Here is a 17,879-nt window from a genome sequence, read left to right on the forward strand (position 1 = left end):
AGAAGCGGCGGATGGGTGTGTGTGGCCTGACGGAGAGGGAGCGGAGTCACTTTTTACAGACAAAAAAATGTGAAAACGGGCAGAACGGACCGGAGAGAGTTGGAAAGCAGATTTGTAATAACGCAGCCGTCCTTGTGGCTCAGGAAGAGATAGTATCGTCTTTATCATCCTCACTATCCGTCCCAGTGGGCAATGTCACAGAGCAGGAACAAGCAGAGATGAAACTTCACTCCAGTCACTCTGGAGGGGAAGACAGGTCAGAATAATGTAGTGAGGAATCCAAATGTAATGTCAAATATCTTGAATTATTTAGATTAATAAGTGAACACACACTCCAAACATAAAAGATACTTGATTACGCGAACAGGATTAAATGAAATGTGTTACTTCCCCCTTGTTGATGACATTGTTTTTGACACACAGGGCAGAAACTGAAGTCCACATTGCTGCCACTACCTCAGATGGAACCAGTGTTATGTGTGATCCAGGCGGCTCAAAGGGAACTAGTTGTGAGGTTGAGGCAGACATAGGGCCTGGTCCAGAGCAAAGTGGTGACACAAAGTCAGACCTACAGGAAGAGGAGGAGCTTTTGGGAAATCCGGTGCAGCAGGAACACGAGGGAGGCACAGCTGAGATTGTAGCTGAAAAACCTCAGGAGCAAATTAAAGACGGGGAAGATGGGTCGGCAGCAGTCGAACAAAGTCCTGCCATCACTTTTTCCCCGAATACAACTCAGAGTGAGGAGACAGAGAAGTGGGATGCAATCGAGGCTGCGCCTCCGCAGGTGAGCGGAGTGACCAGGACAAGAGAGGAAGAGTTGACCGGTGATGCAGAGGACGATGAAGGTGCCGAAGCAGGTGCTTCGTCCACACACACCCAGTCAGGAGGAGTCAGCGCGGTGCAGCTCTGCGAGGCTGCAGTGACACCCGGTGGACCAGAGAAGAAAGACATTGTGAGTGGTGGGACAAACTTTCAAAGTACCGGTTTAGTGAAGTATTTAAGGAAAATACTGCAACTTATAAAAGGTAGAGAGAAGCCAGATAGTTGCTTTCTAAATTGCTGACACACTGACAGTCTTCTCCAAAAACAAACACCAAATATATATATATATATACTTAAATGACTTCTTACCGTCTAACTCTACAGAAACGGTTGGATTTGTTTTTGTTGCACACAGTGGGATTCTGATGGTGAACCTGGTGCTGGTCCTTCCACTGTGAACGCTGAGCCCCCTCAGAGCAAGAACACGACTGACCCGTTTGGACCTGGGTACTTGGATGACGTGTCAGACTCGCAGCTGAACACCATCATTCTGACGTGAGGAAGTAGGAGATGGGGTTAGATCCCACATCAACCGCCCGACATGTGTGGCTCAGTTCAACGCTGCTCGCAGCTTTCATTTAGTTTATTCCTTGCCTTATCTTCAAGAAGACATCAATATTTTGTTTCCTGTCATATCTACACATTTTAGTTCTCTCGCAAAATGAAAAAAAAACCTCTCTATTCAGTGAGGAGGTGGTGATGGAGGAAGATCATGAAGATGCAACAGACCTGATCTGTGGACTCATCAGAGAACTCTCCTCTCTAAAGTAAGTAAACGCTCCTCATTCTTCTCTATCCAACATCATTTTGATCTTTTTGTCTCCTCCTTTTTGGCCACTTAACCCCCGTTAACCTCTGCTTCTGTGTTCAGTGCTGACCCCTCTCTCTCTCTCTTCCCAGTTGAACTTTTGACTTGTAATACCATTGGTCAGTTTCGGCCTCTTCACACCCACCTCTGCGCTCTAATTGGCTGGAGTGTGAAGTCAGCTCTGTCAGCTGTAGACTGCTTGGCACCTTAATTAACCAAGAACCACCATCAAGCCCTGGTGGAAGTCTTTGATGTGGGTGGATGGTAAACTGAGGGAAAACTCTGGGCAACAAAGCAAAATGATGCTGTTGAATAGACAAAATACAACTCCCCCACAATCGAGAAACAAAATGTAAATATTTGAGGAAAAATACAAAGTCAGACAATCTGACTCGAGTATAAGAACATGAACAATCGTCTTACGTTTTTCTGTCACTCATCCCCTACTTAACATTTTCAACCCGCCTTAATCCATCAGACTAGTCAAATGCAAACCTCGTAGAGAGGAGGAAGTTATTGAACGGTGTTATTTAAACTGCTAATCAGCATTCGTCTTCTTCTTCTAGTCGTACGGTCATGGCCACTCGCAGAGAGCTGGAGAACCTGCGCCGCAGCAGTAAGAGTTCAAGGGGCTGCAAACGTTGAGGATCAAGACCCTGCCATCCTGATTTTACCGTTCCCCCAGTGGTTTGTGGGTAATGAAGGCACGTGTGCCATTGAACAAATTACTACTCATCTGGTGTCATTCTTCTTGTTTTATTGACCGCTGGAATGTGCAGTTTAATGGCTTAGTTCTTCTTGTTCTCCCCAAATAAAGCTGGTTGTTTATTAAATCAGTAATCAGAGAAGAATCTGTAATGTGATAAAAGTACACACAAATACAGATGTGGTGAATTTAGATATTTATAACTTCAGATATATAATCATTTTCCACACTTTTTTTCCACAAAGTGATTAGAGATGGAACGTTTAGAAAAGCCACAGGTACAACATTCAAAATAAAACATGCTTTAGGAACAGGTATTCGCTATACACCTCAGAACAAGAACAAGTCACTCATATTTAAAAAATTTAAAATGCCGACATGGTCACATGATGTTTAGACTATATGCTGTAGTAAAGTTATTAGTGATGAATGTACATCTTAGGAAAGGTTTGATGGTATAATCCTTCAATGCATGGACAGGATATATGAAAGTGGACATCAGGTGGCCACGTTTTAAAAAGATGTAAAATTTCTTTTGAAACTTGCCATTTTTCCCCCTCCCTTCTCCCAAACATAATATCTGGCAGTCCGACAAAAAGACCAGCTGAAAAATAACTCCAATCAGCATTAGAGAAAAGGCTACACAGCAAACGTGCCAAAGCATGCAAATAAAAATCAAACCACACACACACGGTAACAAACAAAACCACACTCTGTAACAAACAAAACTACACTAACAAACAAAACCACACTAACAAACAAAACCACACTCTAAAGGAGGATTCAGCCTTCTGATGGTTCAGCGTCTGCACTTGGCGTACACGGAGCTGTACGCGCTGTCGACTTTCGGACAGAAGCGCTTGGTGTGAGCTTGGGCCCCCGTGGCCCCGCACAGAGGACACACATACTGCCGCAGATAGGGACACAAGACATCTCCGGCCTGGTCCTTCAGCCAGTGGGATCCGCACACCACCTCCGACTCCCCGTTGTGCTTGCAGAAACTGCAGAACATGCGCTCAGGTGACGCAGACATTGATGGGTCCGGAGTTCTGAAACGAGTGGTTTTTTTGCGGTCTTTCGGTCCCCGGGAGCCTGCCGGTCTTGGCAGTAGCTTTAAATCTACCGCGTCCGGTGTAACGGCACGAAAGGTGTTCGTAGCGTACCACGACGGCGGACGTTGCTCAGCCAAAGTGCCTGGCAGCGTAGATTCAGCACAGAGAAATGGCGCACAGTCTGCTCCGAGGTCGTTGCTTCGGCAAACTGCGTTAATGCGCACTGGCATCAGTGGCTCGCACAGGTCATCATATTCTGAGCGAGGAGCTTTGGAGGCTGGCAGTGCCTCCAAAGGCACCTCAGTGTCCGTATGCCGGTCCAGGATCTCTCGGATTGTGTCCGACAGTCCGATGTAGTCTCTCCAGGGCTGGAAACTTTTGCTGTCTGACTCCATGAAGTGCAGCATGTGATGCTTGAGTCCCCAAACCATGCCGTTCATTCCAGGTCCTTCTCGCCCAAATGTATTCGTCTCGTCTGCCAGACTCTCTTTCAGAGAGACGGTCGAGTCGGTGACGTGGTAATGACGATGCAAAAGACCGCAGACATATGGCGCTAAGTCACAAAGTTCTGAAGTTGGTTAATTGGTAATGGGGTACAAGTGGTGATCAGAGGCAGCGAGGCACACTCCTCCCACGTGCCAGCAGCCAATCGCGTGAGCGCATGCACCGCGCGTGCTGGTCTTCAAACAAGTGGATCAGCACCACCAATTTGGTCCCTCGTGCAGTTTTTTCGTTTTTCTTTTTCCCTAATGTATACATACCTGCAAACTTGTTGCTTTTCTGCGAAATTCGCCGTTTTGAATCAAAATATATCATCCACGTGATTCGTGTACATCCGTAGAGTTTTTTCGGTTGGGGGGGTCAACTGGCCAGCCGGCGTTTCTCAGATTGGAGTGAGTGTTTTCTTCGCAATATAACATCTTTGATGTGACGTGTCGAGTCTTACCAACATTGCTAAGAATAGTTTGGAATCTTGTCTATATGTCTTGTAAAATGTATTGACTTTGACTGATTTGTTTCTGTTAAACAAGGCCCATGCACAAAAACAATCTCAAAATGAGGAAAGATTTGTGCCATATTTATCTAATTTAATGATTTTATTTGATAATTTGGGAATGATGATTCGCCTTAGGAACAGACAAGTATCATCAGCATAGCAGTGGAAATTAATTACATGACGGCATATAATTAGGCCAAGAGGGGAAATGTAAGAGAAAAGCACAACGGACCGAGATTCTGAACTACTTTTCAAAAAGGACAAAATAAATGCCAAACAGTCATCCAAAAATGCTTGACAACAGTCATAATTAGACACTATATAAAGATTTTATTGGCCAGGCTGGATAACAACTGAGAAAAGGTATTTTTATTCTTAAAACAATAAAAACAAAAAACAGGCTTCAAGCATAATCAGCCTTTATTGATTATTTAAAAAGTGGAAATAAGGTGCCATATGTTTTTAATCGCCACCTATCATCAAAATGGTATTAAAAAAACCAGTCTAGGTGTGCAGCCTGTCGTGTGTGCACCATCCCGTCTACTCGGCCGTCCCGTGTCTCCGACTGGTCATCGACCTCTCTGGTTCTGAGGGAGGAGAGAGGAGTGAGTATCAGCGGTGAACATGCTTTCAGTTTAATTTGGGCCAAAGTGGAGAAAAGTTTCCACCAAAGTTCATTTTTATCAGCGCCACACAGGGCCAGACTTTACTCATCCAAAGCACTGACATTACAGTGACTGCTTTGTGAACACATAAAGCTTAAGACGTTTGTTCACGGTTCATTTCTCTCTCTTTGTGTACTCTGCCATTGCTTTTATTAAAGCAGGACTTGACTAACCTGCAGTTGTATGACAGGTTGAGGGCCGAGTACAGCTCAGGAGTGCTTGGGGTTTGAACTCTAAATCTCCCCTCATGTGATCCAGAAAGAGCAGCTATCCCCGACTTGGTGGAAGATGGTGTAGTGGGAAGACAGTCAGATATGCCAGTGGGCCCCAAACTTGAGAAATCTGAAGTCACATGCACATAATGCGTGAAGGACTTTTCTCCCACCGCTCCACCCTTTTTAACTGAATTGCATACTCACCGAGTGCTGTGCTCTCTCTCGTGTTGCTGCTTGATGCTCCTTTACCAGACAGAGGACAGTCGCACAGATACTGCTGCTTCAGGAGAGAGGCCTTCTGTTGCTCAAAGTCACGGCGCTGTAGACACAAAAAATACAATTTACAGAGTAACAAGCAGCCTTTTACGCCAGTATGCTGTGATCGTTGTATGGAGTACTGTAAATGCACAATGAAAGGGTGAGGGATCCCTCCTCTGTTTGCTCTACCGGACATTTCTTCCAGTTTTTTCCCCGCCAATACGTTTTTTTCTGCAGAGTTTTCTCATAGGTTTCATGCACTGAGTGTAAAGCCCTTTAAGGCAAGTTTGCAAACTAATAACAGTGTCCTGTCACCTCATGGCTCAGTCGGATGGCAGCGTCGGTGAAGGACTGCCTCTCCCTTTCAAAAGTCCGCCGCTGATGATCGAGCTCTGCCCAGCGCACCTGAAGACGTTCCCACTCCTCCAGAAAGTAGGAATCAGCCAGTTCAGCGTTGACCGGTGAAGCAAGGCTGTCCTGCAGACAGACAAAACCAGTGTCTCCAAGTCTGACGAACAAAAGTTCATACAAGAAAAATGTGTGTAAGTGTAATGGACCTGCAGCAGCTGCTGTTGTAGTCTGACAAGCTGTTGACTCTCCTTCCGTTCAGTTTCTAGTCGAGCCAGGAGCTTGTCATGGTCGCTATCAACGCCATTGTGGCCTCCACAGTCAAGAAAGACCACATATTGTACTCCTCAATCATTGGTTTAGCAAAAATAAATGAAAGATGAAGACGTACACACAAATCAAAGCAGCACTTTGAAGATTGGGCATCCCGGGTGTTTACCTTCAGGCGGGACGTCACTAAGTCTCTTCTGCACCTGCCTCCAACTCTGAACCACACCTCCTGTTACATGGTCACCAAGCGCTCGCTCAGCTTGATCCAGCCTTTTGTCATCAGTCGGGACTTCTTGAACAGCCACCATGTCTGACAGGGTCTTTAAAAGAAGGTTACACTGATTTGTAATACTCATCTTGGACTCAGCCTTGGAAACAGCCCTTTAGGAACGATCAACACAAGGTCATTTAAGTTGCTGTTCTGGAGATTTCGATGACTGTACTGGACCTTCCTCAGCCGATTTGAACAATTTAAGGACGTTTGGTCCACGGTGGCTTAAAAGTTCAAGGAATGAACGTCTAAATGAACGTTCAAGCTCCACAATGGCTACTAAATGGACTTTGTATTCGGCAAACTCTGCTTTAACTGCAGCAGCCTGTGCAATACCATTTGATACAATGGACAGCTACTAACTAATGGTTTTGTTGAAATAACTTTTTAAAGCATCCTTTCTTTGGCCCAATATGACCAATTAGTTATTGACCAGAACGGGCTTTAAGTTAAAAAGGCGTTCTTCTTCTTCCTCACATCCTCCATGTCGACTCTGAGTGCATGGAGTAAAGTGGTGAGGCTGTGGCGCAGCTTCATGGCCTCCCTGAGCTCTGCTTCTCTGCGCTCCAGCATCAGACGCAGTGTCGTCTCCTCTCGTCTACACCGCCGAGGGAGCGAAGGAGGATTAGAGAGGTGAAGAATGCATTTAGACTACATTCAGAAAGTGATGGCATCAACTTACTTGGCGGTAGACTGGAATGACTTGATTGGCTGTTCTCGTTTGCCTCGACCTCCAGGTGGAAAGTTCAACACCTCTATTGCTGAGTAGAACGATGCAAGATGGTAACCGGTGGGTGGTTTCAGTAAATATTTTATATATATATATATATATATATATATATATATATATATATATATATATATATATATATATAATCAAACAGCTGGGGGGAAAATATTTTTGTGAATTGAACTGTAACAGGACAGAGAGTCTCACAGGGTCCTTTCTCTCTGTGTCGGTCAGCCACTCGCTCCTTCAGTCTGTTGGCGTGCTGCTCTCGAAGCCTCAGCTCCGCCTCCTGCTGGTTGCACCGCAGCTGCAGACGAGTGCACTGCCGAGAGGGTAGAGATGGTTTTGAGAAAGGGGAATAGTGTGTATTCAGGGAGGAAGATATATTCCACAGTGTCTGTCACACATGCAACTTACTTTGGCCCGTTCACATCTCAGCATTTCCTGAAGCCTGGCCACATGCTCACCCATCTCCTTTAGATGCTCCTACATGATAGAGGTTTAGTTCCTGCTCCAAGAGTTAACCCCAACCCTTTAATCTGTTGCATTCATTGTTACCCAGTCTCCTTGCTCTCTGTGCTCCTCCCTGTCAGCCCACCAGGAGGCGCTGTGAGAGCGCTCCCTCAAAGGGCTGAGATCCTTCAGCAGATAGGAGTCTGTAGTCAACAAGTGGGGGGGGGGACAGAGGGATCGTGATAAGTGGTGGTGTGGATTGGATTGCTTTCTTTCCAGCATTCATGGTCTGAGGCTTTTGGTTCATGCTTCTATATTTCAGGTAAAAGGCGACAGTGTTACCAGAGTCCTCCGAGCATCTTCCAACTCTCTTCTGGCCAAACCTGGAAGCCATCTGGATGCCATGTTCACATATGAGCAACAAGGGGACGTTTTACTCGCATGCAAATGTTAACAGCGTGCACCACAACATGATCACGACAATGTGTACACGCATCATTGGATGACATACATACCACTAAATGACTACAGTAACGATGGACCAGTTCCCATGTGTCTAGTGCCTTACCTGAGCACAAAGGTGAGGCTTCCTCAGACAGACGCTGCCGCTTTTAATTCCAGGTGATTGCACTTCTGCTAATTACCATCAACAAAAGACAAGATTGAAGCTTCAGGATTTTAAATGAGTCCAAAAACTTCTTACCAAACTTTTAACTTGTGCACATGGTGTGAAAGTATTAACTTGTTGTTTTTAATACAAGGAAATATCAATGACGGTGAGGAGCTAAAATGGATTAAAAGCCCAAATGTCACATCATGTGAAATTGGGTGTCACCGATCAAGTCAATTTGAGCACGGTATTCAGTTTTCAAGAGGATAAGTGGAGCAATCAGCATGTATTACCAGCAGTTTTTGTTTGTTTTTTTCCTGACAAATATCAATAAATCAGTATAAATATTTTTTTTACAAAGTAAGTTTAGTCGAGCAGTTCATTGGCTTACAAAACACTCCTCCCATCCACTTAACTACGAACACAACTCAACTCAAACAAAGAGACCGCAACCTACGTAACATCTTCTTTGACCTGTTCAGGTGTTTTAAAATCAAACTAAACGCTTATGACGTAAAGTCTCATAAACAATTCAAAAGTATTAAAGAGAGAGAGACTGATGGTCAAAAATCACATACAATTGATTGGTGTCCGGAAAAGTAGTTTAATATTTAAAATGTTGCCCAAAGTAGCAAAGTTAAGAAAGACAAAAGCTAAATTTGCTACCAGGATTCACTGTCCAACAGTGTAAGGCCTTGATGTGTTTTATTTATTTCTTAATTAAAGACAGGAACATTTAGGCTGACACAAGCAACCCTAACAGGCTGTTAAATATATACAGGGAAAAAAAAGACTGAATGAAAGGACAATCACATGTCCTGCACTGATATGGTTAAAGTCTGTACCATGTCACTGTACCCTTAAATAGTATAACACCTTTACCATTAACACAAATACATGAATTGTTTAAGACACCAATCAATTCAATTTAGCTCAAAAGCTACCAGTATGTCTGTTGGCCACATACACAGTTAATGTTTTCTAAAGACACACATTACAATACAGTGTGTGTATATAAAAAACACACAAAATGGTCTGATTATTGAGCAGCACCTGGTTCAAATTAATGTTTGACCTGCCAAACAAAATGCAAGAGGAAGTTGCCCTCTTAGCCAATCACGTGGGCTGAATTTCACTGACAGGAGAAAGACACCATTAGGTCGGGACATTGTTAAAGAAGGTGAACCAAGAATGGCTTAATCATTCGTCAAGTTAGAGTCCATAACATTTTTTTTGAACATGTAGAGTTTGGCCCTGCTTTAATGTAACAGATGGGAGTTATGGTACCATTGAATTTGGCAAATAAGTGGAGCAGCTCCCTCCCCCCCGAAACCCCATCCGTCCCATGGTGCTCCCAAGAGGAGGTGCAGGTCGATCTACTGCGACATCAAGTAGAAGTGGAGAAAGCCGTCCATGGGTAAATTCAGAAATCCTCCACCTTTCTTTCTGCTGTAGATAAACAAATAGTTGGAGAACATAAAAAAAAGGGAAAATTCACCACCTTTTATTTGGATGTCCAGTCAGTGTTGATGGTAAATATAGTAAATTAAAGCAACAAATTCCTCAGCAGGTGTGTGTGTATGTAAATATGTATATTATAGCTATACTTTCATGTCTTTAAGTTGTGGGATGTTGGCTGAAAAAAACACGCATTCTGACGACGTCACCATGGTAAACTGTGATGGTGATTTTCTGTTATCTGCCAATTTATAGACAAAATTATGAATTGTTTAATCAAGAAAATGATTTGCAGACTAATCTATGATAAATAATCCTGTTCAATTAAGTCATGTGAAATATTAATACTCAGTGCCTGCCTGATTAAATTAAATGTAAACTGACTGTGAAGGTATAATTAATTTATTTCCGAGTGTAATTACTCGCAGCTGGAAAAGGCAGGCCTACCTCAGAACAGGGAGCAGGACTTCGGGGGTCTGAAGGGATTATCGCTGGAGGGCACCCCGACCAGCAGGGGGTCCTTGGAGGCATTTTGCAGACAGAAGTTCTTGAGCTCAGCAGCAGCCTGGGACACCTGCAGAGCCAGACATGATGGTGATACTGCGCGTGAGAGGAAACAAACAGTCTACCGCAGTTGTAATGCTGCAGCTGGCCTGCTGTCATATTTACTCAGTCTCTCATTTACATACACGGACTAACTGGCACCCTTTTTGTTGTTTTTTGCATATAATTTGCAAGCAACGGCGCAATACAAGTGCGGGTGTGTCTACCGTGTAACATTGTGAGAGATACCGGTCACTTGTTTCCTTAGATAACAAACACCGGAGCTTTAACTTTGACAAACGCGTCACTTCGCTCGATACTTTTGACACTTTGAAGTCGTGACGCTTTCCCCCAAAACAGACGCATCTGACAGCCGGTGAAACACGGAAGACACTGTTCGCTTGTAGCTGGAAACCACTTCATGTGTCACTATTGGTCTTGAGCTTAAACTTTGGAGACCACTTTTTGTTGAACCTGTGATGTAAGAGTCCAGTCTGTCATTTCTGCAACAGTTTGCGTCTCCGCCATTCAGCAGCCGGCTCAGTCTTCCGTGTTTGTGTTGAGGGTTTCGTACCTTGATCCTGCGGATACTGGCCTCTAACCGGAGCTGCTTCACGGCCCTTTGAGCGATAATTAAGTTGTTGCTGGCGTTGTTGTTGGACATGACGGCGGCTGAGAACGGCTGAGGGGCAACTTAATCTAAACTGTCACCACCACCGAGCGGAAATTAGCCCCAACTGCTCCAAACCCTTAACCCGAGTGGGGAAACGTTGGTCATCAGATGCCCCGCCCCTTCTGTGCCAGCGAGCCGTTCTATTGGGCGCTTGGCGTGTCAATCAAATAAATTAAACGCCCTCTGCATACACTGGCCATTATTATGAGTTTCCTATAGAGCAGAGCCATGTATACTGTGACCTTCAGCTGGAGGGTGACCAACCACAACACAGTGGTTAATCACCACTTCGTTTACCTTACTGCAGTTGCCATATATGTCAAAAAGCATCGCCAGATTTTAGAGTAAAAACCACCTTTTGAACGGGATAAGTACGTCAGATAGTCGAGGGACGTCTGTGAACTCTGTGGTCTCATGGCTGTAGTCCAGTTTGACAAAGTGGCAACATTTCACTCTCATACACAAATATTAACCTCATTATTCATCCTCTGGTCAGCGTGAATAGCATGTCCTAAATGTAATGGCAATTCATCATATAGTGGTCGACAAATTTCAGTCTTAGCATGGTAATTCATTTTATCAATTTCAATGTGTTAACTATATTGCATCCAGCTACAGAGTTCTGTTTAAAAAAACACCACAAATGCACTGTGATTTTATCCCACACACACACAAATCAGTTCCACAGTTTATGATTTGGAAAAAATGTATTTGGTCGAAAGAGTATTTCATGATTTTGAGTAAAGACAAGATTCTTCGTAACAACTTAGCCCAAATAACAGAGACAATGCATTGTAAACAAATGCAGAAAAAAGCAGAGCATACATGAAGCACATAGCCCACGTTGACTGTATTCACTTCAGGACTGTACTGGTACTACACAAAGAGAAGAAGACAAAAATATTGGTCCTGTCAATTTCTTTATAACCCCTATAGTTTATTTTTGATTGTTATTTAATCACACAACAATTACAAAGGTAATACAATTGAGGAATGATACAAATAAGATTGATTGTACAATACCACCTGTTTTTATGATCTTGTATCTTACGGATAAAAAAGATCACAATAAGGAATATGTTTGTATTATTACTGGATGTTAACAGCTCACTCAGGTGACTTGTCCCCTGTAGATGAATAAGAAAGAGAGAAAAAAAACATCATTAATTCCACATCGTTCATCGTGTTGAGACATCTGAGTGTGTAGCTCATACTCACAAGTGATTGGTCCAATGGTGAGGGCACGCAGAGGTTCAGAGTTGGAAACAGAGCGATGGCTCCTTCTTGTGCAAGGCTATACATGGTGGGGAAAAATACCATCAAAACCCAGTGTTTAAGCAGCACCGATTGTGGATCGATGAAGTGAAACATGTGACTTACCGGAACGCAAGAGGAGCTCCTCTGATCACACAGGCTGAGGCTGCAGTGAAGGTAAACCTCTCTGTATTCATTCTGGAGCAGGAAGAACAGGGCAGTGAAACGAGCCCGGAGGGACGAGCCGCTCTCCACCACTGACACCTGTCGGCGGTCAGTGGGACACCTGTGGGGGGGGGGGGGGGGGGGGGGGTCATCAGGACCATTACACATAACCATACAATAAACTTTTCTCCACTTTCCATCATACGACACAAACCACCCGCTGAGGCTCAACAGGGATACTTACTTGTTCTGAATGAGAGGATACCGTGTGGAACCGTCAGGGTTTGATGAGTGAGTGGCGTAGCAGTTCTCCAGAACTACTGCAAAGCTGGGATCTCTCTCCTCCACAGAGACGCCCACGTACAGCGGCGAGCCCACTGGCAGGGTGACCAGGCCCCCTGAATAGGTCTCTGTGTAGTTGGAGTTGCGGAACAGAAACATGGCGGCGTTGGCTTTGGCACCAGAGCTTGAAATGCCACCATCCAGCCTGTCGGGAAAAATATTATTTGTTTTTGTTAAGGCAAGTCTTATGGAAAGTGTTTTTCTCCAGTCTTTTCTTCATCTTCTAATATATTGTTTATATTCCATTCATATACAAACAATGGGCAGCAAAATACAACTTTCACAAGATATTACCTATTTAGCATCAGGTATATTAGATCAGGTATATCATTTCTTGTGCTGTTGTGGTGAACTGTGCTGTGTTCTTGAATCCACAATCAGCAGACTAACTGTCAGTGAGGATGGAGGGAGCCACTCCACAGCATTGCGACTGCGCCGATATCCAACAAAACCCATGTTGAACTCCTCACTTCAGGATTCTAATTCAGTTCTTGTACTGAAAGATAGTTTGTTTCTACCTTTAAAACAGGAAGTACTATCCATACTGGATTATGGAGAAGTCATCCGTTATGCTCACGCTGCTGCCTCTGAACGGTTCAAAGCAACATATAAACAAATACAATTTACCAGGTTTGTCCCTATTTGTTGTGATTGTGAGAATAATTAGAAAAATGTTAGAATCACTTAACAATTATACACAGAGGAGCTTCATTCTTTAACAACATTAAAAGGCTGCTTACCCCAGGAATGGTCTGATAGCCACATTCAGGCTGGTGTCTGTGTTCAGGGGATAGGCGCAGGAGAAGGGAAGACTCACAGGAAGGACGAAGGACGCGTTGTTCATTGAGTAGATAAATAAACTATTGGAGTAGATGGCATGTGTGCCGTTGGTCTGCAACACAAAGGAGGATTTGATTTTGAATCAGTAGAATGTCAGAGGGGGAGGACCCGATCAGGTTTACAGCAAAAAACAAACTAAGTCTTTACCCTCAATGTGTTTCCACAGGCACCGGCCGCGGCCTCCACTTCGAACCACACTACGCCATCGCTCACTCTGACCCAGGAGCAGTTGCGGGCGGCCATGTTCCCAGAGAAGGGGCTCAAACCAGAAGATGTGAAGGAAGCCAGATCCAGCCCCACCTGGAGTTTATCACGACCACAAATGAGCTGAGAAGGCTGCGGTGGAGGGCGCTGGACTACAGAGAAAGATACCAGGTCACCGAATAAAAGTGTGAGAGAAATGAGACAAGATAGTTCACACTATATACCAGATGACACCAAGACGAGACTCTCCATAAACCTTCACCTCAGAATGTCATTTGTATTGTATTACAGTATGTCAAAATATAAAAGGACACTTACATTCACAGATGACACTGGCATCTTCTAAGTGACCACAGTTATGGACCCCAAACCCTGGATGTCTGCAGTCTGTTATCGATGATTCATGTCCAATACAATTGACATCGTCCAACCAGATGGGTCCGCTGCCCGGTCCAAAAGCTGCATTTGATGGTGCTGAACGAGCAGTGCCACAGCCCAGCTGTCTACACACCACGTTGGCGTTCATCAGGTCCCAGCCGTCGTCACACACCGTCCCCCACTGTCCACGGTGGAAGATCTCTACTCTGCCAGAGCAGGAGCCGGTTCCATTGGCCAGGCGGACCTTCCCCTCAACTGCTGTGCTGTTGCCTGCTGTTGTTGTGTTAGTGATGTTAGTTGGAGCCTGAGTGGTGGTGAAGTACGCTGGTGTCGGATCAGGTGAAGTTGGTAAAACTGCAGGGCCTGTTCTGTTCACCTCTGGTGTAATACAAAAACAAATTCGATTTTTTGACCATTCAATTGAAGAAGAAGAGTCTAAAACACTTAAATTGATGGATTAAGCCATAAGAACCCAAACCCATTGATCCTTAAAGTAACATTGATGGGATATAAAACAGACTAAATGGACCATGGAACACATTTCTGAAAGTATTTTCTGAAGACTACCCCCTAGTGCCAAAGATCTGAAATGTTACTGATATGTCACATTGGGCTTTTACTATAGATGCTTTTTCCTCATTTGAAAATCAATTAATTTGGCCTTTTTTTGCTTGGTAACAAAGATCTACCTTTTTATTTGCATTTCCACAACACATATCAAAACTATAACTTCTATGGTTAGATTTAACCCAAAAACCTTTTTCCAGATTTGTTTTAAACTACAAAAATGTCTCCTTGAATGATCTTTAGTGCATCCTGAACACTGTACCGTTCATCCACACTGCAAAAAAAATATTATTATGAAATTACTTTGAAATAGGACCAAAATAGGATCGTTAAATGTTGTTTGTGTGTTTTAGTTCCTGATATGAACATTGTTTTCATAATTCTTTCAAAATTAATTTGACTAACATTTTCATTTCAGTTTCATTCAACAAAATAAGACATTTTATTAAAAATAATTGAATCAGTTAAATCAATTGAGCAGCTCATTACTATTTTTCTTATTGTGACAAATACGTCACATTGGTTTTTCTGAGACAATTATAAGTTTAAAAGCCAGATGTGACATATCTGTCACAACAATATTTTCATAACTTTTTATATATAAATGAGTTTGATGAACATGGTCAGAACAGTTTAGATGTGATGTAGGACATGTTATGAAAGCATTAGAATTGTTAAATGTGTTGAAATGTACCTTTAGCAACAAAAACAAGCTTTTTAAAATGAGCTAGTTCTGTCAAATGTGCTTACCAGCCAGGCAGCCATTTTGGAAGTGATGTCATTGGTACACAAATTAATTTACCGTCACATGACCTCACCAGGATGTTCAGTGTGTGTCACTTAGGGACTTCAAGAGTTAAAATCAAGCATACAACTTTGTAAGGAACTTTCCAGGATATTTAAAGTGTCTGTGACAACTGTGTCACCGTGGGTTCCTATGGGTTGTTGTTACAGTTTAAAGATGTTTAAAATGGAACAATACCTGCACAGTATGCAAGGTTGCATGTAAATGGCTTCACAAGTTTGTAGACATAGTAGTCTCCATAGCAGAGCTTGACATGGATGACGTGTGAGCTAAAATGGCAGCAGCTGTTTAGCCAGGCATTACACACAGTGCGGCTTACAATTTCATCTGATTGTGTGGGATGAGGCTCAGTTATAAACATGGGAGCAGCTGTTCCACACTTCCTTTCTGCTACACAGCTCTCAGGAATATGAGCACTGGTTTGCTCCAGGAAGAAGCGATACCAGCCTTGCCAGTCAACAGATTGGTCACAGTGTAGGATCTGATTCGATGTGTTGTTCGTTGAACGCCAGTCATCATCCAGTACGGTGTAGTGCTCACAGGGGTCAGCACAGCGCAGAGTCCCATTACTACTGATGCAGTCCATGCCTGAAGGACAGACTGTGTGTCCACAGCTGAACTGGACAAATTGGGAAGAGCGGTCCGCTCTGGTCCTGGAGGAAGGCTCCAGGCACATGAAGGAGCCTGGGGTGTTCTGACAAACCTGAGGTGAGGTGCAGGGTGAGTCTGGGAGGGAACACTCGTCAGTGTCCACACAGCCCCTGTCCGGTGACCAGTGATAACCTCGGCTACAGCAAGACGAGTCACTGCATAGTTTTGTATCGTAACAGGTGAGACCATCGCCTACAAAGCCATCTTTACAGACACAGGAGAGCGCCTGGTTGGTGAAAGTGTCGCCTCGTTCTCTTGACTCCAGGCAGCTGGCTCCGTCATGACACAAATCACAGGTGGTGACAAGTGTCCCTGTGAGACGTACGAGAACAGTTTGGTAAGTGCTGCTGATCATTTTTAGTCGTTTTTCCAAAAGAAAAGGTGAAATTAAAGCTATTACATGCAATTGCCACGAATGAACTAGACTTTTCTGATTCAGGATCATTTGTATTGAGGTATTCTATGAGTGACACCTGTGAAATTACATCAGAGGTACAAGTGTGTGATTGCCATCTTTTACAACAAATTGAGATAATTGCTTTTTAGCAATATCGCCACAGTTTATTATATATTTGTATTAAATGTATATATTTTTAAGGGCATAATTCAAATCACCACTGAATGTGAGGTTTTAAGTTCTCTTTTAAAACTGCACCTGTTTTAATGAATCAATATCTGAAAATGATACAATAATGTGATATTGATATAGGAAAGTGAAGTTTACAAGAAGTTTTCATTTGATGTAAGGGTGCGGTCATAAAAAATGGCATCTAAATGATTATTATTTAGGTGAATGTAATAATGATATCAAGGTCTTGCGTAATCCATCGCGGCCCCGAAGCCCCGCTTGTGTATTCAACTGCTGTAACTGTCTGCATTCGACCCGTCGCTGCTGGTAGATTCAGAGTTTGTGTATTATTGCTTGAGAGATGTGATAAGAAACATAAACGCTCATCTATAGATAGAGGTCTGTTTTATTTGGGATTATTTGATTTCATTTCGTTTTCTTGCGTGATTACATACAGCTGACCCCCCTGAAATTGTATGATAGCGTTGATGGTTGCAATATTAATTGATTTGATCATTTACTATTTTGATTTAATAAACTCTGTTATACTTTAAGGAGCAGTCGTCTGTGATTGCTTGTGCATATGTGCGTAATGAAATTGTATGTAGTAGTCTGTGTACGAACTTAACCCTTCACTGTCACTGAATGTGTAGTCGCACCGACTGTTGACATTATGAGTGACCACTAATTATGAGACTCAGTTTTATCGTTTGGTTATTGGTCCCTGTTCGCAGGGTGGTGCCCCGTTGTTATTAATAATCATTAATAATTGTTACATATATTAATAATTCTATTGATGTCAAGAATTCAGTTTCTTAAATGCTGATAACCCAAACACGCTCCATTACGTTCCCAACAATATGAATATGCAACACTGAGAGCGCCAAAAAAACGTCTTATCTTAAATATTTTACAATTTTAAAAAAAATATCCACAAAACAATCTCATTAAAATAACGTTGGTTGGTTGGGGAAGTAAGATTACACAGTTGATATTTATCATGAGGAAAATATTTCAGATGGTTTACCTGAAGTGCTTCCTGTACAAATCGGCAGAATACTGAGCAACAACAAACCCCAAGGCACCCCCATGACGGACCACACAAACGTGCTGAAAAAGACAAGAAAGATATCTTGAAACCACATTTTCAAATGATGCTGCCGTGCATAAAAGGTCACGACTCTGCAAGTCTTGGACTTACCTTAAAGAGAGATGGTGGGAACGCA

At 43.2% G+C, this 17,879-nt stretch overlaps 3 protein-coding genes across 3 annotated transcripts; all 3 read right to left on the reverse strand.

Annotated features, from left to right (window-relative positions):
- Positions 1-3,135: 3,135 nt before the first annotated feature.
- Positions 3,136-3,828, reverse strand: nanos3 (nanos homolog 3; the record flags this gene model as incomplete). Its single annotated transcript, XM_079279031.1, has 1 exon — positions 3,136-3,828. The coding sequence occupies one exon, from the start codon at positions 3,826-3,828 to the stop codon at positions 3,136-3,138; it is 693 nt and encodes a 230-aa protein (XP_079135157.1).
- A 1,047-nt stretch (positions 3,829-4,875) lies between these two features.
- On the reverse strand, positions 4,876-7,989 carry LOC306784549 (afadin- and alpha-actinin-binding protein; the record flags this gene model as incomplete). The annotated part of the gene is made up of 12 exons (XM_079278583.1): positions 4,876-4,972; positions 5,224-5,392; positions 5,470-5,584; positions 5,839-6,000; positions 6,081-6,184; positions 6,311-6,461; positions 6,890-7,010; positions 7,095-7,173; positions 7,350-7,464; positions 7,560-7,628; positions 7,701-7,798; positions 7,938-7,989. The coding sequence occupies 12 exons, from the start codon at positions 7,987-7,989 to the stop codon at positions 4,876-4,878; spliced, it is 1,332 nt and encodes a 443-aa protein (XP_079134709.1).
- A 2,122-nt stretch (positions 7,990-10,111) lies between these two features.
- On the reverse strand, positions 10,112-16,440 carry LOC306784550 (pancreatic secretory granule membrane major glycoprotein GP2; the record flags this gene model as incomplete). Its single annotated transcript, XM_079278584.1, has 8 exons — positions 10,112-10,237; positions 10,781-10,888; positions 12,260-12,419; positions 12,543-12,785; positions 13,381-13,532; positions 13,628-13,836; positions 14,003-14,386; positions 15,612-16,440. 8 exons carry the CDS (start codon positions 16,438-16,440, stop codon positions 10,112-10,114), a joined length of 2,211 nt encoding a protein of 736 aa, XP_079134710.1.
- Positions 16,441-17,879: the final 1,439 nt, after the last annotated feature.

Source organism: Melanostigma gelatinosum (genome assembly GCF_949748355.1).
Source record: "Melanostigma gelatinosum genome assembly, chromosome: 11".
Taxonomy (NCBI): Eukaryota; Metazoa; Chordata; class Actinopteri; order Perciformes; family Zoarcidae; genus Melanostigma; species Melanostigma gelatinosum.